The sequence below is a fragment of the Ascidiella aspersa genome, chromosome 1 (assembly GCF_963924565.1).
Source record: "Ascidiella aspersa chromosome 1, kaAscAspe10.2, whole genome shotgun sequence".
Lineage (NCBI taxonomy): Eukaryota > Metazoa > Chordata > Ascidiacea > Phlebobranchia > Ascidiidae > Ascidiella > Ascidiella aspersa.
In genome coordinates this window covers 12,721,636-12,746,432 of record NC_139447.1, presented here as the reverse complement: position 1 = coordinate 12,746,432, position 24,797 = coordinate 12,721,636, and the positions used below count along the sequence as shown (strand labels likewise).

At 38.2% G+C, this 24,797-nt stretch overlaps 3 protein-coding genes across 3 annotated transcripts; 2 read left to right on the top strand and 1 right to left on the bottom strand.

Annotated features, from left to right (window-relative positions):
- Positions 1-2,919: 2,919 nt before the first annotated feature.
- On the top strand, positions 2,920-5,627 carry LOC146167584 (uncharacterized). Its single transcript, XM_083390859.1, has 7 exons — positions 2,920-3,098; positions 3,509-3,575; positions 3,641-3,726; positions 3,950-4,093; positions 4,484-4,669; positions 5,347-5,427; positions 5,513-5,627. The coding sequence occupies exons 1-7, from the start codon at positions 3,024-3,026 to the stop codon at positions 5,585-5,587; spliced, it is 714 nt and encodes a 237-aa protein (XP_083246985.1). The 5' UTR covers positions 2,920-3,023; the 3' UTR covers positions 5,588-5,627.
- A 2,084-nt stretch (positions 5,628-7,711) lies between these two features.
- LOC146167583 (enteropeptidase-like) lies at positions 7,712-14,296 on the top strand. The gene is made up of 12 exons (XM_083390758.1): positions 7,712-7,860; positions 8,421-8,560; positions 8,869-9,023; positions 9,565-9,692; positions 11,584-11,688; positions 11,994-12,077; positions 12,190-12,374; positions 12,458-12,551; positions 12,677-12,742; positions 13,032-13,179; positions 13,422-13,566; positions 14,023-14,296. The coding sequence occupies exons 1-12, from the start codon at positions 7,794-7,796 to the stop codon at positions 14,038-14,040; spliced, it is 1,335 nt and encodes a 444-aa protein (XP_083246884.1). The 5' UTR covers positions 7,712-7,793; the 3' UTR covers positions 14,041-14,296.
- Positions 14,297-15,194: 898 nt separating this feature from the next.
- On the bottom strand, positions 15,195-23,901 carry LOC146167582 (MAM and LDL-receptor class A domain-containing protein 1-like). The gene is made up of 8 exons (XM_083386088.1): positions 23,218-23,901; positions 21,879-22,001; positions 21,456-21,563; positions 20,446-20,523; positions 19,824-20,005; positions 18,482-18,632; positions 15,844-15,960; positions 15,195-15,349 (listed from the first exon to the last, which is right to left on the bottom strand). The coding sequence occupies exons 1-8, from the start codon at positions 23,258-23,260 to the stop codon at positions 15,195-15,197; spliced, it is 957 nt and encodes a 318-aa protein (XP_083242214.1). The 5' UTR covers positions 23,261-23,901.
- Between the last annotated feature and the right edge of the window lie 896 nt (positions 23,902-24,797).

The following is a 24,797-nucleotide window of genomic DNA, read 5'->3' as shown; positions in this document are numbered from 1 at the left end:
GGTCATGTGTAATGATAGGTTTTAAAGTATGCTGTACAACCTTGTGTTTCCATACACACAATTGTTTAAAACTGTATGCCGGCCTGTATTTCACGTAACTATTAAATTCCTGTTTTCTAGCTAAATTGTTTTTCTTGGATATTGGGTTTTTAAACACCATTTTGTGTAAAAAAAAAGCCTAAAAAAGTTTTAATTTAATGTAATGTCCCTTACATATTGCAAAAGTGATCTAAACGACATTTGCTCAATCAAAAAATTAAAATCCATTTATTTCAGTAACAATATTAAAATCTATTAATTGCACTACCGTTACCAACAACTTGGTCAGGTGGGTCACCAGCATTTTTTTATCATCCATATTTTACATTAATATGTTGCGATACAGAAACTTCTTGTTCTGACCTTTCACCCTGGAAGGAACTCTTATTGCAAAACGTTGTGCAATTCGTTTTAATGCAAAGCAAAAGTCGAACGAGTGCTCTAAACTTTAGCATATATGATTAATATTCCAGTAAATACTAATATGATAAAATGCTTCCCCAGGCGCCCCAAACCCTGTCCCTCCAGTTTTGAGCGTTTTTTGTCTATTTAGATCTAATTTAGTTCAATTTAGGACTTATTCCGACAAATTTAGGGTCTTATTCAGACGATCTTTAGATCTCATTCTGTCGTGATTATTAGGCCTACTGCGTATTTGGCTTCATTATTTCGGGTCTTAGTGCTATGGTACGGTAATATAGATTATTGTGATTTAGATGTTGTTGCTTTTTGTGTGTTCAGTCTAGCTCTAATTAACATACTATGTGTTTTCATAACTTACAATATTAAAGGCCATATTTTATTTATTTTATTTCTCTTTCGGCTTATCTCATAAAGCAGTGGTCTGCAACCTTTTCAATAAGAGGCCCCAATATAAATAAAATGCAGTTATAATTTACATTTCGACCGCATTTTGTTTTGAGATACGAATAAAAAAAATCAATTTATGCTTGAACAAAGCAGCACGAGCGCAAATTCTACACGACAAAATGAATTTGAATTTAACACACGAACAAACATTGAAATTTCGTTTTGTTTCAACAATAAAATTGCATTCAGTGCTATGGCTGCGGCTGAATAGTATCTCAACTAGTTTTGGCGTCCACTTTATATAAGCATAATCGCATGCCACGCTTTACTTCAAAGCAATATAGGCCATATGTTTTTTTATGATTAATATGCTCTTTGTCCCGATTTCACAAACCATGTGTTTAAAAACGCGAGTGGGTTCAATACCAAAATTTAATAGAGCCGGGTAAGTTGATTGTGTAACGACAGTAACTCCACAATTGCATCAAAGTCACTACGAAAATATTTACTGAAACTTTGATTATGGTACTTTATACGAGTTAAAAAAAATGCGGTTTGCTGCATCCGCTGTCATAAATAAGAAAATAAGGCGGACTCCTTATATCTGCAAACCACGTTGCCCGAGTTTAGTAACAAAAAGTTAAGTTTTTGAAAAACGTTCGCTGTCAATAACCTCATTGCGGTGAATCCCGGCTTCGCAAACCACTTTTTTAAACAGCTCTTTATAACTCATTGAAAGAAAGTCGCAGTGAAACAATTTGCGAGGGAAAGTACTATATGCTGCGCTAAATCAAAGCTAATTTTTATTAAATGTCCCGTTATAGCACTTCTTTAGAGCTATAGCAGCAATTTTATGTAGAAGATGCACTCAGTCACATTTATTAGTGTACCGTCATTGTAAAAAAACGAAATACATAAATCGTACTAAAACGGGAAGTATAATGAGTTTATGACGACCCCAGAAAAAATGTCAGGCGCCCCCACTTAGGGTCGCGACCCACAGGTTGGTGACCACTGTTATAAAGCATACTGTACTTTATAGATAATAAAATTAGGATGCCTATGTAATGGAATCTTGCTAGCAATCAAAGAGATATAACAAGATAACCAAACAAAGTTCGCGCTCGATGCGCTCGCCAGGTGCGCTGCCACGTTTTGAAAGGTTTACAAGTGCATCCTGGGGTAAAAAAGGTTAGAAAACCCTGCCCTATAGTACAAACGAATTTGTGATTTTTCACAAAATCCCCTTGTGGGATTGGGCCGGCCTTTCACGGGAAGCGAGAAACATTTGGCTGGCATTATTTTCACTTTCATTTGAAAGCAGTTGATATTCCGGCGGTGTTATAAGTTTAAAGCTTAACACCAAATGAAAACTAGGTCTACACTTTTGGGGTTTTATTTCAGCTCAAACAGTCTTTTAATTTCGATTGCAAGTGTAAGATAACTCACGATTTCTTCATCCCAAATAGCCGCGTTGTAACTTTAGGCATTTATGTTTGTGCAAGGATATCTTGAAGTCACGGGGTGGACTTTGTGATGTTTTAGTTTATTTCTTTTACAATGGCAACATGGCATTTAGCTACTTAACAGCACAACACTCCACCATTCTTCATTATGAACCGGTTTATCTGGAAACAACAGAATCCAAGTGATCTGTTTCATGACATGTATAACGAGTTTTGTTGCGACGTGAATGAAAACTTTCATATCCCCCAACGAAAATTCACCATTCCCGGTTTGCTTGTTTAAAGCGCCATGTACATACGTGTTTATATTACTGCAGAAGCCGAAAAAAAACAAGTAAAAACGGAAATATTGAAGATCCGAACGGCGTAAATTAAATAATCCTTTTCCGCATCAGTCCGACTGGTTGTACCCTTTATTAAACGCGCGACTTGTGAAGGTAACGCGAATTGGTCTTTTGTTAAATTCCATCTGTTGTTACTGGCAAGCAACCCGAACCTATATTGACACTCTAGGGCGGCGTACCCTATTGTAGTCTGTTGTAACAAACGCTTAACATTTGTTACTACAACCTAACTCGTGTAGGCTTGTATAGTGCAACAAGGCAATCGGTAGAAAGTAACTTCAAGCGATCGAGTAAGAGTGTTTAAATTTTATATTAAATGTCCATCGCGACTAAATTAAAAATGTAGACCTGTTATGAAAGTCTTATGGCGAATTGGTCAAACAAAGCTTGCTGCGGAAATCCGCGGACTGCGGCCTTAATTGTCGGTTCATTTTCTACGGTGAGAAAAATACGTTTGTTACCCTTGTTAGGCTAAAGTTTTTTTTGGTTGCAACACAGAGCAAATTTTGACATAAATGTTCTTTATAGAAAATGAAATATATAAAAAACACGAACGCCGATATATGAAATTATTATAACTATTCCAGAGTTATAATGCTTCCAGTTTTGTTCAAGTATGTTAATTTGTAATAAATATTTAGTAAAATAAATCATGCATTTTTCTTACGCATGTTCGTCCACTACTGTTTTGTTCATCAGTTCCACGGAAGTCAATTTAGTGAGCATTGGTCGAGATATATGTTTCAGGCATACGAACTTTTCTAATGTTTATGCATATTTGCACAATAATTGAAAGGTAACACACCACTTGTTATGGTGGACATGAGTATAATACTTTTTTGTTTGCAGGCCCAGTTTTTCGTGGAGTTACTTGCGATGCTGTGTTTTGCCATTTACATTGTTCCATTTAACACTGGTAAGAAATGAAAAATCTAACAACTACTTTCAACTACAGAAAATTGACATTTTTTTTCCAAATAGCGATCAAAGTGTTCTACTCATTTGCTGCTGTATTTGCTGCGCTGATGCTATTCACTTCCCTCACCTTCATAAAAAGTGTTGCAAAGGTGCGGTTTACAAATACAATTGTTTAGGAAATATTTTTAGACTGAATTTAAAGGAACGTGCACTGCATATACATGTAATACACGACACGTTGATGATGCCGTTAAACCAAATTGTTGTAAAAATAATCTTGCATAAACTAGTCTAACAAAATTATGCTTCAACCTTAAAGTTAAGGTAAAATAATGCAACTTAGATGATATCAAATAATATTGTGTGTTGCAGGACAACTGTAACTGGATGCGCCCATGGTTGGTGATGTACTTGGTTGTAGCAGTATCGGAAATCGTCATAACTCTTGTGGCTTTGGTCAATATTTACGCCGTTAAAGACATAATGCAGTTTTATACCAGCGCCTGGAATTTGGCGGTAAACCCTTCTTATTGTATTTTTAGCAAACGACCAACTCCTGCTGTGGAGATAATTATTTTTTGCTTTCGATACATCTCACCACAATGTTTGTTTGCACCTGTCTGATAAAGCAAAATATAGTCAATGCTTAAGTTTTTTTCTGCTAGTGTTTTTTTGCTATATTTTATTTTAGTTGCTAATACCGAACCCACATATAAACAACTCGTTATTTTTTTATATAGTGTTCTAAACGATTCTAATGTTCTTGCCCTATAGCACTTTGCCTAATCTTTATGTTTTGAATAGCCAAAAGTAGTGTTGCAATAGATTTTATTCTTGTTGTAAAAAAAGTACACTAAGACACGGCTTTGCCAAATCTGCCTTAACCTAACACATCTTCGTATGCAGCAAAGCCACTTGAATGATCAGCTATTTGTGGCACCAGCCAACTCCACCAGCTGTAGACCGGTGTCCAACGCCTTCCTGCTAACCAACAGCGACGCCGTTCGTGATTTCGCTCTCATTTGTCAACAAGGGCAAGGCGGTGTTGTCGCTTTCGTGGCCACCTTGCTCGTGGCAAAGAATATATTCAACGTAAGAAGTTTTTGTGTGCTATTGGGTTCTTAAACTGGACGGCGTATAAAATAGAATAATCTATAACACCGTGGTGTTAAGACCAATGACATAATAAAGCCAAATACGCAGTGATACCCAATACAGAATTGGATCTAAAATGTCTGAATAAGAATTAAACCTGCCGGAATAAGTTCTTAATACATTGGCACAAAGACAAAATAACGCCTAAAACCATTATAGGACGATGGGGTAGCACTTGTCTGGCATCGGTTGTTTTGGTATTGATGTTTGGGCGCCCTATACTTCAAACGGTTGCAGTTGGGGTGTCGCTGTTCTCGCACTTATTACTTGCTCCCGTTTGAGGTTTAGAAATGGGGCAAGCTAAAATTTCTAGGGGAGTTAGTGATGAATTCGGGGATGGGGTCTGGGGTTAGGCAACAGGTTGTGTAGGCCGTACTCTGGCAATTTAAGTTTTATTCCGACGGGTTTAGGCTTTAGTCCGAATAAGTGATTAGCATACGATGCCTGTTTGGGTGTTCGTATTCGAACTGTGTTTTATTCCGACAATGTTGTTTTAATTTCGATTTATGGCTTGCGTCATTTTTAGTCGTTACTGATACGTAAACTTATTCTTTTAAATCATACATCTCTAGCTGCTATATATGATCATGACGATGACGGTTTATTATTTTAAGGTGTTTTCGTTGATCGTTGGCATTGTGCAGTACAAGGAACTTCAAAACGGCCGTGGTTTTCGCAGGCGGTACGCAGCTTCAGTAAGTATAGCCCCATTGAATTTATTTTCAATTAAAACGTATGCTATCTGTTTGTGAATTTAAAAAAAAAATCATGTTTTTGTAGAATGTCTCTGATCCACACGCAAGACAAATCCAGCGGCGGAGACAATTTTCTGCAGTGAGAACTGTTGCGTCATAATCGTTCGTGTTTGATGTGCGTTAACCTTTCCGTTCGCTCGACTGTGTTATTCTGTTGACAGCATTATACCTTCAGTATTAGAAAAAATATGTTGCATTTTAGTTTGGACCTGGTGAACCAAAATAGAGAGCTTAAGTCGTTACCCAGTATGTCGCAAAAATCAGATCCGTGCCCCATGTCAAGTGGTGGTTTTAATACTTGGTAGGGTATGGTATCCGTGTCGATCCAATACGAAACTTTAACTATTTTGTTCGATTGAGCAATGAGCATAGTAGTGGCGCCGTTGGTACCGGATCGGATCGCGAAACATTTTGTTCAAAATATCGGGTATCGGTATCGAATTAAAGTGTCAAGTATCGGTCATCCCTAACCATGACCAGGGTTACATAAAACAAATCGTCACTTATAACTACTAATTTAACTTATAAAGAATTTTTAACACAAAATCAGGTACTTTTGCTCTAAGGAACTTGTTATTTTTATTAATTATTCATATTCGATTGCTATATTTCAGCGTAGTCAAACTGACAATAGCATGGCTAAAAACGTTTTTCGAAATATACTTGAAAATACCACTTAAACTGAATGAATTCAAAGTCTTTTTGTTATAACCTTATCACCATAGGAGAGAAATGATTCAGTTTTTTTGTTTTTTAAAAGAAAAAAAAACAAGGCAATAGTCCCAATTGATAAACAGCATGATGTTATATTCTATCGATTCATGTAGAACAGGGGTTCTTAACCTTTTTTGAATGTTTTACCTTTTGAACAAAAATCAAATTCAAATTTACCTCCATTATATGAAGTGGTGCTTATTTCTTAAAAAACAAAAGTAACAATTGAGATCAGTTATAGTGAGTTCGACGGCTACCCTTGCTTTTTGACAACGTTTCGTCAGTAGACAATGCACAACGAATATCAGATTTAACATGTTACGTCGGTTTCGTGATTTAGATTTAATAGTAAACAATGCAGAGAAGCCACTTCGCATAGGTTAGTTGAAGAAAACGGAACCACAATATTCAGAGCTTGAATACATATCCTTGGATTTACCCCCTAAAACGAGGAAATTTACCCCCATGTGTAAATTTATCCCAGGTTAAGAAAGGCTGATGTAGAACATATTTAGAACAGCATGCACTCGAGATAACAAAACAGCACTATATGACCCCAATTAATATTACATATTTTCTTCCAATCTAAACCGTTTTATTTATTTTTAGATTTTTGTTCACGACCTAATAAAATAGCCTTAATATTGATAAACATGTATTCCCGTATATGGATTGTACGTCATAAAATCATTGCCAAGATAAGAATTGAATCGTCAGAGTAAAAAAGATGAAAACAGTTTGGATAAAAAAAATAAAAGTCAACTTTTAATTCCCTTATTCTTGATAAAGTTAACTTCGTTAGGATTGGCCTATAATACTTAGTGTTAGTTGAATTATCACTTATGTCTAGAAAATGTTCTGAAACAAATTAGATGGCGCAAAGTCATATTTTAAATGACATTGTTTTAACTTGTTTTAAAACTTATATATTTAAATGTTCAAGAATGAAGTATATAAATTTTATTGGAGATATGTGAAATTATAAACCAGTCCGAAAAAATGCACAACGAGGTGAAGCTAATGAGGTTGCTTCTTTTTGACGCAAATTCTTGTATAGGACAACTAGGACCATCACATTTTAGCGCACAACGATTGGCACATCGAGAGACGCTGTTCAAGCTTGCTGTAACTGCGTTTCCTTTGATCAAGTTTGCTGAGACATTCTCGGACGGACAATTGCTACTTTGCGATTGCTTTTAACACTATTTTTCTATTCATAAATTAGTCTCCGACACCAACCGGTGATGGCGCCTTACAACCGGTAATTGGGCTACATAGCGTAGTGAAAGCATGTTAACAAATTTTGCATAAACTTTTTTTGATTAAAAATGTTTAGATAAAAGTCAGCTGACTTGCGTAACAGAAACGTCAAATAGCCCACAGCCGTGGTAAAACATCTATACGATACTTATGAGACGTGCCTCAGGGGCGATATAAGTTTAAAACTGATTGTTTATTTGTTCTATTTTTTCCACAACTGGCGTGTCTGGCTTCTGTGAGAGTTAGCGAGAGTATGTAAGTCTTTAGTCTAATTATTCGGTTAACAATTTAAGGAATTAGGTTTATTCACAGCTGCAATAATAAAGTTTGTCATGAAACCGCTGGTCGTCATTAGTATTGCAGTATTGTTTGGCTTTGCCACTGGACAGCAAAACAAACGTAAGTAATAAGCTAAATGACTCATTGGTTACGTAACTATGACTAGAACACTTACGAAAATGTGGTTTAAAATGCAGGTTGGTTGCAAATAATTTGCAAACCGTTGTTGAGGCATAAAAGTTTGCTTTTGGGTTGCTAAAAGCAACACAGCCTATAAATTTTAACTTTTGGGTAAATATATATATTTTGCTTAAGTATATCTGCCATGACGAACTTGTGGAATTGTTAGCTGAATGTTCTGTATTTAGCTAAAATTTGTTAAAACTGGTGTGGCCGCTCTTAAAAAACAACAGCGTAAGTTGTAACCGATTTTTGTTTATTGCCGCGTACATATTGTAGAGATAGATACGCCTATAAGACGCGTTAATGAGATGTAAAATGCAGAATGCCAAATATTCGAATCATCAGGCCAACGGAAGCAACGCTTTTTCGTCTGATTCGTTTAAGGTTTGTGAAAAGCAAAAACGGATACACTTATGTATGAGCACAATACAGTTTGCTTTGCAGATGCTTTGATTAACGTAAGTAAACGACAACTACCAATTGTTGCTGTTGTGCAGCCACGACTAAGGGAACGTGTGGAGGACGTTTCAGTGGCACTCATGGCAGAATTGCGAGTCCTGGATTTCCTTCCTATCAGTACGCGAACAACGAAAAGTGCGTGTACGAGATCGAAGTGGAACCCGGAATGAAAGTTGCCGTAAATAAAAAAGCTTTGATACTTACACTTTTGAATTTTCGTATTTTAAAATTATTATCAAAACACGATTTTTGTCAATACGATTTTCTTATCAGTCATGCGACGAAATACATTTTTATTTAAAGATAATACATTGAGAATGATCTTTACTCGGCCTATTTGGCTTTGACGTAAATTTCAGCATAACACTTATTTATACATTTTAACCTAACTTAACTTGGTGATAATCATACAGACTTACATTATTATATATATTTATTTATTTAATATATATAGAATATAATAATATATAAATATATATTGTCTAGTATCGCAGCATGTACATAAACTTGGAGCAACCGGTGATCGGTAACTGCTACGACACGGTGTCCATTTATAGAAGCGGAAACACTGCCGATGTACCGGATAACCATTGCGGGGATATCAAGATACCAGACGAAATGTCCGACGGAAACAAACTAGTGTGAGCATTTCTTTTATCAATGCCGTTCCAGTTTTAGGCTGTAAAACATCACTACAAACTGTTTATCAAAATGTCGGATACTTTAGTTTCAGCGAAATTGCCAGAGGCACAGCTTGACTGTGACACTATCGTTTCATTTTTGTCGGTAAACAAAACAGCGTTGAATGCCCATGTCTTTCAATTCAATGACTTATAGTCTTGGTTGTTTGATTAATCGCCAACTATAGAGAGATTACGCCTCTTTAACATATCTCTACGAGTTTTTGGTGAATTGGGCTGCTACGATATACCAGCACAATTGGCAGAACCATGAGCTAATACTACGGCACCGAAAAATACTAATTAAACACAGCCCACGTTTAATATTAAGTTAGATGTGCAAGTTAGGAAATACAAATCATATAAAGTATTGATTTTATTATATTCCAATTTTTTTCAAATGCTGATGTTAACTAGTTAACAGGTAATCTTTTTGAAATTATACAGTATTACTCTTTGCAATTAAGCTCTTAACACTTTATTATAAATTATTTATTTGCAGTGTCAAGTTTGAGACCGACAGTTCAGTGGTTTCCGATGGTTTCGTCATTGCTTGGGCTGCTGTTAATCCGAGAGAAATGAAAGAAGCCTTCGATTGTGATTTTGATGGCCCAACAGGACTTTGTCCAGGTCAGCTATTTTCATGGAGCCACTTATGTTAATACTTTATGTATATGTGTCTGCATGGGACCATGTAACCCAATTCAGCACTGAGCAGTGCACCGAATAGATACACTATAACTTTAAAATGGTTTTGCCAAACATCGTAAAAACAATTTAACCGTGACTACATCTTCGGTTTGATCAGCACATGTGAAAAATACCCGGGGCAACACTTTTGCCTAGATCTGGTAAACATTTCGCCTTGTCTGACAGCTGTTTTTCTGGTAAAGACCAATTAAGAAATTCCGCAAAGATTTAATCGCACAGTAATTTGTACCTGCGGCAGGAAAGCCGACTTTTCTGAACATTTAGTTTCAATTATGCAAAGGCGCTAAATTGTGGGAGAGGCACACAGTTGAACAAATTGCATATGTTGTCTTCCGCCTGTTGCATATGTGGTGTTTTTAGCGCATTAGTCGGCAATCCGACAGTTAGCGCTGTTCGTGACGGTTGTGGCTGACCTTCAAATTCCATAGGTCAAAACCTTGTTTGTTGTTAGAAGAATTGATTTTGAACTTTTAAACCGAGCACAGGTATGTTACACAGAGTTACATGATTTTAAACACATGTATATAAAAGGTGCATGAACGCAAACCCCAAGGGCGTGTTTTAAACTTGATTTGTTAAAGTTGCTTCAGGGCAAATACATCTTCAGAAAATATCTCAATATGTGTGTTGGCGCGATAAGTAAAACTAGTGCAATGGCGGGTTTCCCATAGAGTTAACCGATAAAGAGTTTATGCTGACTGTGAATATTGCTTGTAAAACAGTTTATATAGGTTGCCTATATACTGCTTTTGAATAGTATTGACATGGTGGATCCAGGATTTATGTTTGGGGCGGCCATGGGACCTTCAAAAACTACTTAAAACGTGAGTCAAATTACCTTTCTAAATACATATGAGGACGGCGAAAGAGCATTCGAAGAGCAATGCACGAAAACAATTTCGTATATTTGGTTCATCTTGGCAAACCTTTTTTGAAAGGTGGCGTAACGCATTAAGCACAACAAGAATATTTCCACATTGCAATAAAATTCATCGACTTCATTAATTTGGAAATTACATTGTATGAAAAAGTAAAGGCGCTTAGCCTATGATTACATATAGAAAAGGTTAAAACTACTTTCCATGATAAAACAGAGGTTTCATCGTTTATTAGGTTAAACTGACATAATTCTATTTTAAGGAAGTTTCTAGATGTTATGGCAGCATAAATAAGGCCAAAAACATTGGTGCGATTTGCAAACAAAACTTTTTTATGTGTTTCTTATGGCCAAAATGTCGCTTTAGAAAATGCCATGGAACTTTTGACAGTAAATAGTCTTGTAAAAACGAATCATGAGTAGTAGACTCTTAAGTAGAGAGTATAGTCCATATGGGCATATTGAATTTTTTTTTTCTATGCAGATAAAGAGTCAACCTATATATAGTTTAGCCACATGCCTATGTAGTGTCGATCGTCGATCCGCCCCTGGTTTATTTTTATTCGATTTATGTGAACCTTTTTTGAGTTTAGATCCATTAGTCGCCATGTCGTGTAGGTTTTGTTTACATAAGGTATTACTTAAAAACATAAATAATATAACATTTTACAAAACAACGGGACTTATATCGTAATAAAATAAGCTATTGCTGCTAGGCATAATATATAACTGAGTGTTGCTCATCCAGCAGTATTATATTACTGCTAGATGAGCAACACTCGGTTATATCGTATGTTGTTAGGGTATTATTTGAAATTAGTAATTATCCAAGTGGTTCAAATATGTCGGCGAATTTTCCTTGATAAACAAACCTGGTCAGTCTTTTGGCCTACCGTGTACGACCCGGTCAATTAAATAAACTATTTTTTAAAGGATGGAAACAATCGGATCAGGACATGTTTGACTGGATTATAAAGAGAGGAAGAACACGCGGAAGTTACAGTGGACCGTACAGTGACCATTCAACCGGATCTCATCGTAAGTTGGCTGTATTCGAGAAATGTAGTATATTTTAAGTCAGATTTTCGGCACCCCGACTGGAATTTTCTTTAATTTTACTGAAATGTTGCTATAAATTTAACTGGAACAACACAATCAACTTAAAACTTGTAGGAAAATGTCATTTGATGGTCTCTAATCGTATACAAATAGTTGTATCAAGAAGCTTACCAGTTCGTCAAAAAACAGATTCGTGAAAATTCTCAAATACCTATCGGTACCCTTGAGTTTTACCTGATGACCCTAATTTAAAACTATAGCCCACTATCGAAATTATTTTTTAGTTGGACGCTATGCATACATCGAAGCATTCAACCAACGAACCAATGATGCTGCCATCCTCGTTTCACCATCCATCTCACTACACTGTAAGAATGTTCAAACTTTTTTGATTTTATAATTATATCGAGCACCAAAGTCTGACATTTTTTAAATATCCGACATGCGTGCAGACTAACTTGTAACTTTAATTCAATCCAGTTGCCCAGGAATTCTGCCTTACCTTCTGGTACCAAAACTATGGCAGCAGCAGTGCCGTGCTTTACGTGGTGCGCGTGTCGACCAGGACCGGAAAAGGAGAGTTTATTTTTGCCGATGTGCAAAAGCGAGGAGCTGGATGGAAGGAGGTCAGAAGAACGCTCCATGGCTCCGACGAGCCCATGCAGGTTTGAGGCCAATCGATTTGTAAAATGTGGCGACTCTTTGGAGCGAAACCAATGCCTAAATGTTTCCTTTGAAATGTCGATAGATTGCGTTCGAAGCCAGGCGTGGACAGACCTATTATTCCTCTCTAGCAATAGACGACATTAAACTCAGGAGGGGAGCGTGCAAGCCGATGCACGGTTGGTTAAAAATTGTTTCCGAAAATTGTTTGAATATAAAAGTTAAAAACTAGGACGTGTTAGTATTTAAGTATGTCAATGTGTTGTCTATAACGTGCCGTTCCGTAACAGTTTCCTACTTTTAGTGATGGCGCCTAGAACAGCGACAATCCCAACAACAACAACCACCACCACGACGACTACTCCTACAAGTAAGCCGTTTTCGAAACCGCCTTACGTAATGCCACATAACGCTTAAAAAAGCTCAAAACTGACCCCTTATATATTACATGTACGTGAAATTAATATGTTAATTAATCTGTATTATTAGCTTATCAAATGTTGTGTACCTTACCCTTTTATGTTGCAAAAATATCTGTCCTTTTAATGGTACAAATTATGAAAAGTGGCGGTTATATTTTCCTTACTAAATTCAATTCTGTTGTAACAGGCAATATTTTTTCCACATATAAAACTAATGAACTTCTTTATAATTCTCAGCAACCACGATGTCCACTTGTGAATCGAACAAAGTATTCCGCGCTTGTGCGCCCACTTGTGATAGAACGTGTGGTCGAGATAACTGCAGAACGGGCTGCCTTCCCCGGTGTGTCTGTCCCTACTATGCACCAGTGTGGCACGAGAACAGGTAGGACAAGTACTTGTCGTTGCTGCATTTTCTAAAGAGACTAACGAATGTTAATTCTGTTACCTTTTATTTTAATGGACAGCAGATATAAGCCTGCTGGTGTTTTTTTTATATATTCACAAGGTTATAAGTGCCATTCAAAGCTCATACTTTTTATTTCTAAATTAAAAATAATTCTTTAACCTCGAAAATAAATGTTTGTGAGCCTTATTCTAGATTATAAACCAAAATCTGAAATTCAGGTGCATCCCGTCGTCATGGTGTCCTGTTACCACGACAACCCAGCCTCCTACAACGACCTCTGACCGACAACGCGAACGAACTCTTTCCAACGAAACCTCCGACATGTATATGCAGCTGCTCCAGCTTTACCAGGCTTGGAAAAGAGTACGTCTAACGTAGTTACTGGTCATAGCACCATTTTTCTTCAAGTTATACTGGGTTAATTTCGAGTTCCCAGCGCAATACGTTCCCTCTAAAGGGAAGTTAATTAATAACTTGTTTTTTTCGCGTTTCTAAAGTAAAGTAAAAAATTTCAACGAAAAAGTTGGTTTTAACGAAAGATATATTTCCAAGAGTACAATATAATTATGGCGAAGGTACACCCAATTCCTCAGTTTATTAGTAACAAAAAAAGCAAACAATTAGGACATTTGTGTCTCTACACATAACTGTTAAAAAGTCTAAAATGTACACAGTTTATAGATACAGGTCAGCATAATGTGTAAGCTTTATTTAGAATGAAAACTGTACGGTTGCTATAAAAAATCCTTGTATCAAATGACACTCATGAGTGATGTTTAAAGTTGTCCAAATAAAAAATAAAGTATCATGTATTTTCAGAGTCAACCAGAAGCATAAATTGAACAAAGAGGACAATCAAAAAGCTCCCAGCCAAAACGAAACTTGTGTTGCGAAATTAGCAAGTCAAAATGGACACAGCTCAACTTGGAGTGTAAGACATGTTTCACACTTTGCGGATTGTTTTTCGTTGATTAATGATGTTGCAATCCCTGAAACATAATGCCTAATGTAAGTTCATTGCACGTTATGTGCCTGTTCTGCACCCGTGCTGTATTGAATTTACGACAAAGTTTATCAGCATCGCCTGTCCAAAGTTGCCAGTTGCTTTATTTGTTTGTTTTTTATTTTATGGTTAACAATAAACAATTTGGTGTATTTGCTTCGATGAATTGTTATGTTGGTGTCATTTTGCCTATAGCGGCTACAATCAAACCTCAGCAGTAAAGTTCATTACATTTCCTTTTTCTATAGCCCTCAGTCCAAAACATTTTTTTAATTTTTCATTCAGCTTAAGTTGTTCAAATATAGTGACATATGTGATTCCAGAAATGACATTGATAACCCTTGTGGGGAATTCATGTACTGAATTTACCTATATAAATTTAAATTTATTTATATGAGTTGCGTGAGTATACAAAACATTAACAACGACCTACATGCACGAAGCCTGAAAGCTTCTGAAAAAGCTCGGCAACGACTCTGTGCACCTCCTGGCGCGCCTGACATAACGTAACCCGGTTTAATGCATCTGTTTTAGGACGAAGGCAAAACACAAAAAGTTGTTAAATATTGGAAAAGAAAGACAACAAATTAGAAAAACCTTGGAATTCGCAAATGCATTAAAAGTCCGTATTAAGGATTCAGATTTTTTCGTGCATTTTAAAGCTGCTGACACGTTCAACTAAACGTTACAAAAATGAAGAGTTTTGCTACTATGGTTTAAATATGATTTCAAAAATTTGTTGCAATCTGTAATTATAGAGTTCCGCTTAATTTCACTTGTATACAGTTATAGCAAGCATAGTTTTTTCAAGTCAATTATATAGCATAACAAAATGTATTGCAATTACTTTAGTCTTTTGCATGACACATGAGCGTAAGTTCTAGATTAAACGAAACAGCCATACACAGTCACCAACTATCCAACTGGTGAATCAAGACACGTCCGCCACCGGGTGAAGCGTTCTTAATCTGACACACACTTAACCCACTCACCTATTTTCGTGTCGTACAGGCCTCCCAGGCAGACAAGTACACCTCGGAACACATGTGGCCACGCATTCGGGTACGACTGGTCCGTCTGTACACTTGTGTTCGCATTTGCTGGCGCACGCTTCCCAAACCATGTTCTCGGGACACGACGGGGCTGCGTCAACAATACAAGCTCAGATGATAAAACCTGAGCTTGGAGTATAGGACAACGCAATTTCGCGACGCCTTACTTGGCCTTGGGTGTTTAAAACCACTATTCTTGACACGTGTAGTGTCATAACCCATGAAAGCAGCGTAATGATTGCCAATTCCCCTTTTTGAAAAAACACACAACATTTGACGCAATAACGGTGCACTCGTGGTGGCGAAAATTACCCTTTTTTCATACGTATTGGATTTAAAGTTTCGCTGCCAATAATATTCAAAACATAATACAGAAACTTAAAGTTAACAAAAAACAACAACGCTGGTTTTCGTGTTAAAGCCTTTTAAACAAACGTTCATGCAAGCTGTAGTCTTCGTCAAAAACTCTCGGAAGGCTGGCAGTAGTGCGATATGTGGGCTTAATGTAAATCGAGGTCGGCGTTTTTTACCAAAGTTTCTGTGATACCTAAACACTGCGTCACCGCTGTGTAAAATCAAGGATACCGCAAAAGTTTTCGTCTGATCCGTCCCCGCAATCATGGCGACCGTCACACAGATAGGAGCCGGGAACGCAGTAACTCTGGTCGTTGCACATATATTCCTCGTCCGAGCAATTGTCGTCTGGAACAAAAGACATATTATGATAGGGATGACCAACCTTTTAGCAGAATTGGCCGCACTGTCACTTTAAATATTTCGATGGGCCACAAAACCTATTACATTAAATTGGTGACGTCATATAAGTTACGTCATAAAATAACTTAACTTATAGACACCTCGTCTTCGAGAGTGAACTCTTGCGCAAATATACAAGTAAATCTCGGCCTCATCGCGCGAAGGGCAAAAAATTGAGTTTACATGCCGGATCATCACACTTTTGGGCTTATATATTTCCTTAAATATAGGCTACTGGAACTGAGAATAAGTGGTGGCCGCAATGTGGCCCCCGGGCCACGGGCCACGGGCAGGACCTCCCTGGACTATGGGATTTAATAAGTCGTTAGGTACTGCTAAAGAGCGATGGTTGCAAGTGCAAATTTGTAGTACACTTCTTCTTCTTTCGTGTGTCAAACACGGAGCTTTGTTGACAAGAGCCATTCAAGAGTGTCATTATCGAGGTCTCTGAGGCCTCGTTCCCCATGGGGTGGACGATAGGTGGTATATTCCTCCACGATGTGGTCCGCAGTCTGGTGGTGGGCGCCACATATGCTAGTCAGATTGTGGGTAAGGCCCCACTTCAGCATCGACGCTCCAAAACAGCCGACTCCAGTGCGGAGGCGGTTAAGATTAACCCACTGTCGCCGTGGAAGGTCGAGGCCTTTTACTTCATAAGGGCTGTTTATGTAGCGATGTAGTCTTGTTTGTGGTGCTGCTGACCACCTCTCCGTCCACCGGTTCTTTACGCAGGTGTCCTTAGACATGCCATTTCTGACGACCGGTATCATCGCCTTTGCCTGAGCCGCGAAGGAGTGCCTCGATTTTAGGCGCTGACGGAGAGGGTCTTCTCTGTGACAACTTTGTGCAGTAGAAGTTGTTCATTGCAGAGCGCTTTTCTACAGAGGGCTAGGGTTGCTGCCTCTCGGCGAATTTCAGGCGGTGCTATGCCGGCCAGCACGGGCAGCTGCTCGGTTGGCGTGGCACGTAGTCAGCCAGATATGACTCGCAACGCACTATTAAGAGTAGTGTCCACCTTCTTGGCGTGGTTACTTCGGCACCACACAGGGGCACAGTACTCAGCGGCGGATAGAACCAGAGCTTGGACAGATATACGCAGCCCCTTAGTTGAAGCTCCCCATGTAGTACCGGCTAGGTGGCGTATGAGCGCGATGCGAGCGGTGGCCTTCGCCCTGACGCTGTCGACGTGATGCTTGAACGTCAGCGTTCTGTCAAGCTTGACCCCAAGGTATGTGGGGGTAGCATTATGCTGCAACAACGTGTTGTTGACTCGGATATTTGTAGTACGCTTGGCTTCCCTGTTATTTAGATGGAACATTAGTTTTCCTCATGCTTAATTTTAGTCTCCAGTTCTTGAAGTAGGATGCCAGGATCCCCATGTCTGAGGTGAGACCATCTTCGGCTTCGCCCCATGTTGGCTTGCTAAGTAGTATTGCAAGGTCATCTGCATAGCCATATTTCTTCGAATCGGTGGCGGGTAAATCGTGGATATATATGTTAAATAACATAGGAGCAAGGACGGAACCTTGCGGTTCGCCATTCCTCGGCTTTCGAGTCCTACTGCACTGGCCGTCACTTGTGTAGTACACCATAACTATAGTATTATTTAAACGCCTAGCAAAGATTTAAAAAATAATAAAAGTCATAATCGCAGTGTTGTAAACGAGTTATTTAAAATGATTTAAAAAGTCCCAGACAAATCATTTGTAAAATAACTGAGTTGTTACTAGAAGTAGAGAGTATAGTTCAAATAAAAATCGTTCAATGCCAATGTTGTAAATAATATTTCGTGCTTAAAATTACCAAAAAGCGTAAAATTTATGTGCATAAACTGCATTCAATGTCAAGGGACTTCAGGGTAGCGAAGATTTTTATTTAACTGGAGCCGAAGTCTGCTTACGTGAGTAAGTTTTTCCTTCTGGCAAACCAACTGTGGGTCATTAGCCGGGCACAGACATTTTTCGTGTTTGTCTAACGTGACTGGTTTCAGTCTTGTGTCATCCTGTGACACTGACGCAGGAGCTAGACGTGTCGTTGAACGGATTTTTATTAGCCTAAATTAGTGCGCCATAAATGTTACGCTTACACGGGTCTATATGTCCCTAGGAGAAAAGTGTAAGCATTAAGCGACATTTTTTAGCGCTCCATCGATTTGGTACGTAAAAAGTAACGCAAAAAACGGTCTAGAAATACCGCATACCGGAACGCACAGTATTTGGGTTAAGGTGCGGTTAGCGTTTGGGTTTTGATGGGTCCAGCATTATTATTATTAATAAATATAACTATACTTGAACCACCAACACCAGACCGCTAACCGACACCCTAACCCAAATAAGGTGTGTAATGGTATTCGGTATTTGTAGACCTATTATTGCATTACTTTCTACGTACCAAATGGAAAAATCCCCCTTTTTCGTATTTATTTATAGATCGGTCGAAAGTAACAGTAGCACCCTTTCATAAGTACCGGTGTAGAAGTACCAGGCATCTGTTATATCCACCAGTGATTCAGTTTCGGTAGTCGTTCCCATCTTCTCGCACAAGCCTGGCTGTAGCATGACGTCATCGATGGCCACGGCGGAAACGTTGCTGTGTCCTATCTTGGCTTCACACACGATCTGAAACGGCAAAAAGATTTCCATCTCAGTGCGCCTTTGTCCTGGACAAGTTGATTACTTTACTTAATACAGAAGGGATTGCATATGGTGAAAGTTTTTATATAACTCTTTGTTTGTTTTAAACATTTATTATACCATTTTTGACATATAAGAAGGTCTATGTCAAATACAGAGCTGATCTATTTGTTTTGCTCGACAACACTATTCAAACAACTTAAGGCGTTTTACAGCAAAAAAAAATAATTAGCGTATATTTTATTTTTAGAATTTGCATTGTAACGCGTTCGAATCGCAACGTTGATTAAGTCAAAATGTGGTGTTTCACAAATCAAAAACGAAGTATTAAACTCCTCGACCTCGCACTCTTGCGATCTGTCCGTCATGTAGCCGGAAATATTTCGTATCGTAAAGTCACATGCCGAGATGAAGTACAACGTTGCAAAAAATCCAAAAATACGAAAAACAGACACCACTTAAAAGCAGTAACAACAATACCGTGACATCCGCCTTATTTTTCATATCACCACTTAAGAACGGTAATTCTTCTTCTGTAACGACTGCTATGTTTTTCTTGTCACTTGTTGTACGACATTTCTCCGAAATCCGGTATATTTAGATAGGCTTGAATTTTCCTTTCGGGGAAATTTTACATTGCCAAGTTCATTGAAATTCACAGCTGCACGAAGAGCGGGTGTGCGGATTTTTCGCAAATAGAAATGTGCTCAATTTTTTGGACGACACTGCAAAGTGCTTGGCTGGCATAAATACCGGTGGGTGATTTTACATTTTAGAAGTGAGGTAGATATATATATGCTATTTTATGACATATTGTGATATAAAACAGCAATGAGGAACAGCGCATGAAATCTTATAACACTAAACAAAAGTATATATAACGTAATTTTACAATGATTATAAAATGCACATGGTTAAGCTTAGGGTTTTGGGACCGCATTAGGCAAAGGATTACGTAATGAACATTTCGAGAGGTTTTTAAAGGCATTGTCAAAGCCAATAACACGCGATCAGGGTTGTATGGCATATACACAGGTTGCTTCTACATTCGAAACAAACAAAAGACCCCAATCTGAGTTCAGCGATTACCTGGCATCAATATTTGCCTGGTATGAGACATTGGCGCCGAGCAACCGTGACTCGAAACTTCTGGCGGTTTCGACAGTTTGAAGTTACCTGGGTTTGAGCGTCGAAGGACGGGATCGAAACTTTCACTTTCGTCCACTCGTCATCGGTTTTCTCCCTAGAGCGAAAAATGGTCTTCCAGACGCCCGACGAGAAGACGCGATACAGCGTAAGTTCCCCGTCGCCGTCTCGCTGTATGCGATACCACAGGCTCAAGCAATGTTCTTTTCTCTCTACAAACATCCCGTAGATTGCATACATTATAAAAACAGTACGGTAATATTCTATCTTAGTGCTTCCTCAACTGGGGATAACGCGATGAATTTTAGGGGTAGCGGGTAAAGCCACATACAGTAATTGTCACACAATTGGTTCATCTAAATTTGCACCGTTTTTTGACTGAATAGCATAATTAATCATATAAAATTAAAGCCATAATTACACCAACATATGCATACAAAACTGACAGGGATAAATGTTGGGTTTATTAAAGCAAAATGTAGAAGGTCCTAAAAGAGTTTAATAAAGTGAAAATGTTTTGAAATTGAAAAAATACTTTTGTTGAGAAAGCAGAGCAGGGCTGACGGTAATGCTCGGTTGGCAATGCTGTTTATATTTGGCAAAGCTTAATTTTTAATAAACGTTTGAACGATAAAATATATAAACACTCAACTGGGTATGCTGGGACTGATCAGATGCGCTTTGTTGCCCGGCTGATTTCCACTTGCCTCTATGTAGGCGAATCGACCAGCTGCGAATAAAATACAGCTCTTATATTTCAAGCGAATCCTAACCAGCAACTTAAACCAAAATGTAACCCCTAACGAAAAACGTACTAGCCTACGACCTTTTAAAACGTAACTTCAAACTCCCTCAAAACCCATCCCATAACTTAACCTCTAAAGCAGCGGTTCTTAACCGGGGGGGCGCGCCCCCCTAGGGGGACGCCAAGCAATTCTAAGGGGGGGGCGCGAGCTCGACTTCAATATTTTAACTATTTGCAGTGATTTTAATGGTTTCGTTTGGGTTGGGCATAATTCCTACATACAAACTCTGTTTTTTGCCAACTTTAACATTAAAACTGCAAAAACTTTTCGCGCTACGCGCGAATCTTCTTATTCCCTTTTAGAAAACCCACGGTATCACCGCCCTATTAAATCAACTTATAGATAAACGATAAAAGCTATCGCCCTTTTGGACTATCTTTCATCCATATTTTATATATGATAACAGCCCATAGCAACAGGGGGAGTCGAACTTTTTTTTGCGCGAAACTATATTGTTTTTGCAATATTGCCGTTGTATTGTCTGTCGTTACATCTTTTGAAACACGATAACGCAATGTTTAATATTTACGCTTGAAATTTTTTGCGCTCGACATCATAAAACTCTTACAACTGTGGAGTCAATGCCCTCGCAACACGTTTGTCAAAATCAGCTCGATAAAATCAATGTGTCGAGCTCGCGCAACCAAATCCACCCTTCACTATTTTCCTGTTTTCTCAGTGATATTTAATTGCAAAAAGTCGAAATATTTTCTTAGGGGGGCGCAAGGCATGAGAAAATTACCAAAGGGGGGCGCGGCTGAAAAAAGGTAACCTAACCCCTAACCAAACCCCTAACCTAACCCCCATCCTAAACCCTAAACTAACCCCTAACTTTAAAATACTCTTGAAGTCTAACCTGCCGTCTTGGTAGTGTGGTCAAAATAAGGTCCCGCGTATCTTGACGTTGTCTTCGCGCGATCAAACGACCAGTTAAAATCGTCGAACTCTGTCGATTGGCTCCATCCTTGTTAAAGAAAAAAACACAAGTAAGGTGAAATGCAGAAATAGAAAAAATACATGACGTAGAAGTTCACCTCACAGGAAAAAAGTGCAGTATTATTACACAGAAATAATTAGTGTAAAACAACACACTGCTTTCGGTGGGTAAGTAAGTGCGTACCTCTTTCGAAATCTAGTTAGGCCTAAATTGGGGTACTATAAATTGTTATTTGTATGTACTGACATAGCATAAACAAACAAATAAAACACTATGCTATAAGAATAGCAGTAGGAAACAACAGGTATTTTTTTCATTTTGTTTATTTCTAGATGGCCTAACCTGGACAAAGCGCAACATTGTCGTCGAAAGAGCAGTTGAACGATGGATCAAGTTTGGCCAGATCCAGAACTTTCCAGCTTAATGCAAATCCTCCGTCTGACACTGAATCATCCGTATAAAAATCTATTCTGCAAATAGTAAAATTTAGTTATTTATTGTGACTCTCCAAAACAAATCGTAATTGAGCGGAAATTTGGCACGGTTATGGTTTGAAATTTTAATTTGAACAAAATAAGCCTTAACAACATTCGAATAAAGATTAACCTTATACACAAACTTATTTGACCCATGTCACAATTATAAACAGGTTTTAAGTCTCCACTGGCGTTTGGGAATAAGAAGATACCTACACACAACGTGTGCTTACATAAGAATATTCCCATAGGTCGATGAAGGATATATGACATCCTGACCACAATAAGTGTCGGACTTTCCGCCTCGACTACCGCCCCTGTAAATCTCCAGTCGGTCATAGCAGTGGTCGTTATCTTGCAGCTCCAGTGAGAAATACTCGCTTTGATACTGGTAACATAACATGTGAATATTTTCTGTATGACACTATAAGTTAAAAAAATTACTTATTCCAACAAAAGTTTGCGGAATTAAAATGTTACCGTATCCAGAAATATTTGTTCAATGCAGATCGGACATAATGCAAAACTGCTATTCGTTATTAGTTTTAACTTTAATGTCTTTGGAGAACTACGTTCAATAAAATACATCAACCAATTATGTCATATTAATTCGTGACTGGATATGTAAGATGTCATTGCCCAATAATCGTTACTTAGATGAGTTGATTATCCGAAGAATTTTTCCAACCCTGTGCTCTGTCCGTGTAAATGCACCAAATAGGTTTTCTAGTTACATAAAATGCGCTTACAAGCCTTACATATTCCTGTAAGATAAACCCAGATTACTCTACCTATATAACCTATTGGGGCATCATTAATATCGGGTTTTACGCAGGACTGAAATACAAGACTAAAAATCTGATACTTTAGATTGTGTTCACCGCCAGAGGCAATGATGTGAACAACACAAGACGTTAAGCAAGATGAATACAGCTTAATCCATACCGTTTTAATAAAAAAATCCATACCGTTTTAATTGAACTGCTTATCTGTTATTTTATTCATTAACGGTACATCAAGTGTGTATTATAATTGCTGTATTTAATTTCCTATAGTCAGGGTATTAGGCCTAACTTATGAAAAGCAATTAGATTAATACTACTTGACAACAAAGTCAGCCAGGCTTTCAAAACAGCGTGTTAAGCTCTTTAAAATCATTATCATTATATTGGTATGTAACGTGCTATATAAGCAACGCCACGTACCGCTATCAGGTTTCCGATTGGTACAATGACCTTGTAAGTACATCGAAGGTCACTCGTGTAGTCGAGGTTCGGAAAACCGGGACTTGCGAAAAACCCGCTCTTCAGATCGCTAAACGTCACATTACACGATCCCTTTACTGGGGCTGCAAAAACAAACAAACAATGGTCGTTTAAGGGTAGGAAAACATAAGTTTTCGACAAAAACAAACAATGCAATTTTGCTAGACCGTGGTCTGTATACCAAAATACCTTAACACTTAATTGTTTGAACTGCTGTTTTATTGTGGCAGGGCATTTCGAGTTTCGTCAAATAAAATTGAGTTACAAAACTTAAATAACAAAGTACACAAATAATGTTTTCTAAGGAATAGTTGACATTGTCTTGTAATGACGTAATAGTAAATTTGGAAGAATGCTATCTAAAATCATTAATATAGCGAAACACTCACGTTTTGCAGGGTTCGCTCGAGCGACGATAAATATCAGACAAAGAAAGAACCCGACAACTGACCAACACTGCTCACGGAAAGCTTTTACACCTGACATGACTGAATAACTACTCTGTTTTCGCCCATTCGAGACTCGAGTTACTACTATCGGTAATGCCGCGGCCCACTTTTTTAATCCGAGTCGAAATAGCAGGGAAACTTCGCCCTGGGCTCAAATGTGGCTGCATGGGCTATTGCAGTTTTGCTGCATAGGAGATGTAAAGCGAAACAATAGACACAATAGACGTCTAGCAATTTGCTGTCGGCTGACGTTCTTGAGCTTTGACTTTTGTTTAATGACAGGTGCCGAGCCCTAAATTATGGCCCCGGAAAAGTACGTTATAACGTGTGAGACTGTGAGATAGAGACAAAACAAAAAAAAACAGAAAATTCAACGGGATGGTGGATGACGTTTATCATTTAAGCTTATCGTTTAATGAATTTCAAAGGTAAGCGTGAAAGGCCATACATCCGTTCAAATTGCAGTGCGTTTCTCTGTTTTTCTGGAAGTGGCGGGTAATTGAAAGTTATGAATGATTTAAAATTGGCCACAACTTAGCCCAAGGGCGCGAAATAATATATCAATAAATATACCATTTTGCGAGTAACCGCTCCCACAAGTTGACATGCTTTGTGATGTTACCAGTATAACCACAGAAATTCAAAAATTGCCATAGAGTCCATGCATATTTGATAATACGCGTAAAGCCTTGGAGGTTGCCAGGTGCGCCGCGAGAAAATGGGAAAAAATGTTACAAAAATGCTGTATTATTTTAGAATTTGCGACTAAAAGTGGATTCCAGCAATAAGACCAAAATTAGAATAACATCAACGTCGGAATATAACACAGTTCGGAATAAGATCGAAAGAGGACCAATAGAAAACATACCCAAACCCCTATCGGACCAACAGTCCAGTTTCAAAACAGTGTCTACAGACGCCGCCGTTTAAAAAACATGGCCCATATAAGGCTGTGGCGGCGCCTAATCGTTTTACACCCAACTATTGCAACATATCTAGCGGGGCTTTCGCCATAAGACCGCAATTAAAACAACATCAACTTCGGCATAAAAAAACACTTCGGAATAAGAA

Bases quoted from the DNA above. Each gene is read 5' to 3' on its own strand.
- LOC146167584 (XM_083390859.1), top strand. From the start codon at position 3,024: ATGGCGAATTGGTCAAACAAAGCTTGCTGCGGAAATCCGCGGACTGCG. The intron at 4,094-4,483 runs GTAAACCCTTCT...CTTCGTATGCAG, and splicing joins CCAGCGCCTGGAATTTGGCG to CAAAGCCACTTGAATGATCA. The intron at 4,670-5,346 runs GTAAGAAGTTTT...TATTATTTTAAG, and splicing joins TGGCAAAGAATATATTCAAC to GTGTTTTCGTTGATCGTTGG.
- LOC146167583 (XM_083390758.1), top strand. From the start codon at position 7,794: ATGAAACCGCTGGTCGTCATTAGTATTGCAGTATTGTTTGGCTTTGCC. The intron at 7,861-8,420 runs GTAAGTAATAAG...GCTGTTGTGCAG, and splicing joins CACTGGACAGCAAAACAAAC to CCACGACTAAGGGAACGTGT. The intron at 8,561-8,868 runs GTAAATAAAAAA...TATATTGTCTAG, and splicing joins AACCCGGAATGAAAGTTGCC to TATCGCAGCATGTACATAAA.
- LOC146167582 (XM_083386088.1), bottom strand. From the start codon at position 23,260: ATGTACTTACAAGGTCATTGTACCAATCGGAAACCTGATAGCG. The intron at 22,002-23,217 runs GTACGTGGCGTT...TTTGCAGAATAG, and splicing joins CAATCGGAAACCTGATAGCG to ATTTTTATACGGATGATTCA. The intron at 20,524-21,455 runs GTTAGACTTCAA...TTTTATTCGCAG, and splicing joins CCACACTACCAAGACGGCAG to CTGGTCGATTCGCCTACATA.